The 4380-nt window shown below is 45.9% G+C and overlaps 1 protein-coding gene across 1 annotated transcript; it reads right to left on the bottom strand.

The window, feature by feature from the left end:
• Nucleotides 1-341: 341 nt before the first annotated feature.
• MAP10 (microtubule associated protein 10) lies at nucleotides 342-3101 on the bottom strand. The gene has a single exon (XM_012809911.1). The coding sequence runs from the start codon at nucleotides 3072-3074 to the stop codon at nucleotides 342-344; it is 2733 nt and encodes a 910-aa protein (XP_012665365.1). The 5' UTR covers nucleotides 3075-3101.
• Between the last annotated feature and the right edge of the window lie 1279 nt (nucleotides 3102-4380).

The raw sequence follows: 4380 nt of genomic DNA, 5'->3' as shown, positions 1-4380 counted from the left end.
ATCCTTATTAACTTACCTTTTTTCAATAACATGGTCAGGTTCAGGATGATCAATGCTTTAGGAAAGATACTTTAAGAGAGACAGAATGATAGCAACTTTTATTCTTACAAGATTAAACAACTTAAAAAGTAATCTTATAGGCTACAAAGTGATTGTTATGATCAATATTACCAGATTTAGTAGAACACTATTTAAACATCAAAGAAATGACAAACATTTTTATTTCTTAAAAAGACTTAACTCACATAATTTACATACTAACATAACATTACTAATATTTAAATTTTTTTCATTAACAGTCCACACAGGTTGTTTAAAAAATGTTTGTTAAAAGTATGTTTTTACACCGTGTACCCTGGAAGTTTATTTATTACTAATTCACATATGTCTTTACATTGCTTGGAAATACTTAGTGAACCAAAGTCATCGTCTTCAAAGTGATCTGATGTACTGTTATCAAGAACATTAAGTTCTAGTTCTGACAAGTTAGAAGGCAGATAAGAACTCACTTGTGATGTCTGCAGCGATTGGCTTTTTTCTAAAGATTTGCAACCAGTTCTTGTTTTAAGTTTAATAGCGATGTCTTGACCACTCTTTATAACTTTAGAAGTATGCATACCATTTTTGTCTATCTGGTTTTCTTTTTCTTCAGTCCACTGTGATGAAGATAAATCACTGGTAGAGATACAAGATGCTTCCTCCAAACTTTTATCCTGAGTCTTTGAAATACGAGATTTTCTGTATGAGTGTACTGGTGATCCTGCTGAAAATGGTGGGCTAAGAATAAAACTCTTTTCACTGCTGTTTTTCCTTATGAACAATCTTGTTTCACCTGCCGTACTTGTATATTGACTAGGTTTTGGATTTTCTGCCCCTGGACTGCTATCATGAGCTTGTAAACTTTTGTTGGTGTCCTCAGTGGTACAGAAATCTTCCGAACAGCAAGAGCTGGTGAAATCATCTGAATACTTCAGTTCTGAGATGTTTTCATAGCAACTATTTCCACTTGCTTTATTTTCATTAGCAGTAAGAATGTCATTATCTGTAGTTTTGCCTGGCCCCTTATCTATTTCTTCATCTACTAAAACTCTGTCAACAGTATCTTGTAGAAAAACATTTGGACTTTGAACTTCCACTTCACCTCCCAAAACACTTGTATGGGTCAACATTTCTGAAATAGTGGAATGTGCAGGACTCACAATTTCCCCCAGTGAACCATTACTGGTTCTACTTTTACCACAATCATTTCTCTTCTTATCAGTTGCACATTTCAGTTTAATTTCTTTAGTTGTGCTGGGCTCATCAAAAAATCTACTAATTTGCCCTGAGGTATCACTATTTTCAGCAAAAGATACATCTGAATCTAAATACTTATCCTCAGGTAGCTGATGTGGCTTCTGACTTTGTTCTGTAAAACTTAGTATTTTAATTTTGGATGATGGAATTCTGAGTTTTGTGCCCAATATTTGTGCTTGCATCTTTCTGTACTGTTCCCTCTTTTCATGCACTACCAACATATCAGGATTTGTTTGTTTTAAACGAAGTCTTAGTGTATTTGTTAAGCCATAGAGTAGCCTACCCCTTGGAGCTCTTTTTTGAGGGGTACCACTGCTCTTTTCAAAATGTTTACCTTTCTGAGGGTTTTCAACTTGTTTCTTTTTATGCTGCGGACTGACTGACTTTTCATGGTCCTCCACTGAAAGCTTATTCTCTTTAGATTCGGTCCCACATGTGGACTTGGCAAAAGATTCTGATCCCTTCTTATCCTCAGCTCTGTATAACCAGGCTAAATGAGGATGTATATGAGTAGGACTTGCCACAGGTTGGTCATATAACACGGACAACTCAACCAACAAAGCATTTAACAAAGGCAGCTGCCTTATTGTATTAATTCTATTTTGTTCAGTTTGAGTGTGACATGTAGTTTGATTAACTGCTCCTATATCATGAATAAGTGGAGGATTTACAAGCACTGGAGGACCCTCATCTGTTGCAAAATTTGTATGTTTTAGAGACCTCCTATGTGTTGGGGAATTTATACATTGTTTTTCTGGAAAAGCACCGTCCAACTCCTCGGGTAACTTCACCTGAGGCTCAATAGTGATTTTAACTTGTGCAGGAGGTGGTTTTTCTTGGGTCAAGTGAGTGTAATACAGAGGAGGAGGACAAAATGTGTTGGTTTCAATGTCCAACTCTGTAACTTCCTCATCTCGGGGACTAAAACACCTCCCACCCTTAGCATTTGGACAAGTAACAACACAGGAGGTTTTGTCATTCTCCAAGAAGCCCGAGTTGCCAGTGTTGGCCTTACTATGGAAAATGATTTTCTTCGAATCTTTCTGTGCCTTTGGGATTTCTAACTCGCCTGGAGACCTGTCAGTGTCCTTTGGGCTTGTCTCTGAGGCCGGCTGCTGTGGCTGCTGTTGCTCCTGCGGGGGTTGGAAACTGACCTCCACTGCCTCCAGGACCTCTTCGTGCTTCACCCCACCTGCCGTGGAGGTGAAGGTGACCGGACGCTCGAGATGGCCCAGCAAGCCGCTTCCCAGGTCAGTCAGACGGTAGGCCAGCATAATGTGCCCAATCCGCTCCCCAGCTCGGTTATGCAGGGGGAAACTTCCCCGGTGGCCCTGGGAACACCTGGAGGCTGCCGGCCCCACGACCTTCTGGACCGCGGCGGCCAGAGAGATGTTGCACGAACCCAGGAGCTGCGGGGCGGGGGTCGGGCGCCCGGGGGGCAGCTGCAGGAGCAAGGTGTGAAGCGGCGTCCTAAGGAGCAGGCGGTGCAGGGTGGCAGGGTGCAGGCGGAAGAGACAGGACTTGCCGCGACCGAAGCTGATCACGCCCGGCCAGGGTTCCGGGGCGGGCGCGGCGGGGCCGTCCGGGGGGTAGACCAGCAGCGTGGGGAAGTCCAGCAGGCGGAAGGCCACGGCGGGGCACAGGGCGCGCAGGGGCGAGGAGTCCTCCTGCCCCTGCTCCCCCGCAACGGCAGACGCCGGCAGCAGCCGAGCTTCCAGACGCACCCGGTCTACGAGCAGCTCCAAGGAGAAGAGCCGCTCGGACAGCGAAGCCGCCATTGCTGTTGCCCCGGGAGACGCCGCGGCCTCAGCTCCGGAGACGGGAAGCGGGAGCCCTGTAATCTCGCGAGAGTCGGGGAGTTGGGCAGCAGCGCCTGTGCTGCGATCTCGCGAGATTTGAGGGGGCGTGCCCTCAGTCCCAGACTGTACTCCGGGGGCTTCTGCTCCTCTGTGTACTTGGCTAGTTTTCGCGCGAGGTTTATTTGGATGCTTTGCTGGGAGCCGTTTTCCGCGTCCAGACTTGTATTAGGACAATTGTTGGCGGGCGCGGTGGCTCACTCAGGGCGGCGGAGGCGGGTGGATTCCCTGAACTCGGGAGTTCGACCCCAGCCTGAGCCCAAGCGAGACCCCGACTCTAAAAACTGGCCGGACTCTGTGGCGGGCGCCTGGAGTCTCAGTTACTGGGGAGGTTGAGGCAGAAGGATCAGCCCAAGAGTCTGAGGTTGCTGTGAGCTAAGACGCCATGGCACTCTACCGGGAGGGGTGGGGGAGAGAGAGGAAGATCAAAGTAATGGACGAAAAAGAGAGAGAGAGAGAGATGGGCGATTTTATTGCAATACATAAATAGAAGATACTGCTCTTGGCCTTAACAATCTTACCGTATACTTGCAGAGGACACATATATCAAGTGACATCTCAAGCTATAAGTGACAAAATAGAAGTGTTTTAAGTCATGTTTTTATCACTGAAGAGCTATGTAATTTGAGGGTCTGGTCACATCTATCTGAGGAGTACTGAAAGTAAATCAAGATTCCCTCTCCCATCCCAGACTAAGAAAAAACCACAGTCGGCTTTCTCTGTGGCTGCTGTTCCACCCAAAAGATGGTGACTCTGCTCTTATGCCCTGGAAGCCCCTGTCTGGTAAATTAAGGCAATACTAACACACATACATGACAAGGACAGTGTTGACATTGACAAACCACGGGGCCACACATGACAAGGACAGTGTTGACACTGACAAGGACTCTCCTTGACTAAATTTCAGTCAAGTTCATCTAAGCTTTCTTTCCAACTAATCTTTGACCTTAGCTTCAATGGTGTGGCACCTGCATCACCCAGTTGTAGCAATAACCTTGCTAATTCAGTTTAGAGAGATCCAGCACCCTTCATACCTGATCGCCCTCCATAACTGATCAATCCCTCCTCTCCTATCCTTGCTATCTGCACACTCTGGTCTGTCTTCAGCAGGGATCCTGTTAGGTCTGTTTAACCAGAAACCTCCCCACTCCTGATGTTTCCTTTTAGTAATTTTCCAACAAGTTGAGCTCCATGTTGCTCACCGGCAGTAAATCCCTGCTTGTCCATG

The sequence above is a fragment of the Otolemur garnettii genome, unplaced genomic scaffold, assembly GCF_000181295.1.
Source record: "Otolemur garnettii isolate 467f Iridium unplaced genomic scaffold, OtoGar3 scaffold00116, whole genome shotgun sequence".
NCBI lineage: Eukaryota > Metazoa > Chordata > Mammalia > Primates > Galagidae > Otolemur > Otolemur garnettii.
This window is presented reverse-complemented; position numbering and strand designations above follow the sequence as displayed.

Excerpts from the sequence above, each read along its gene's own strand:
- MAP10 (XM_012809911.1), bottom strand. The coding sequence starts at position 3,074 with ATGGCGGCTTCGCTGTCCGAGCGGCTCTTCTCCTTGGAGCTGCTCGTA.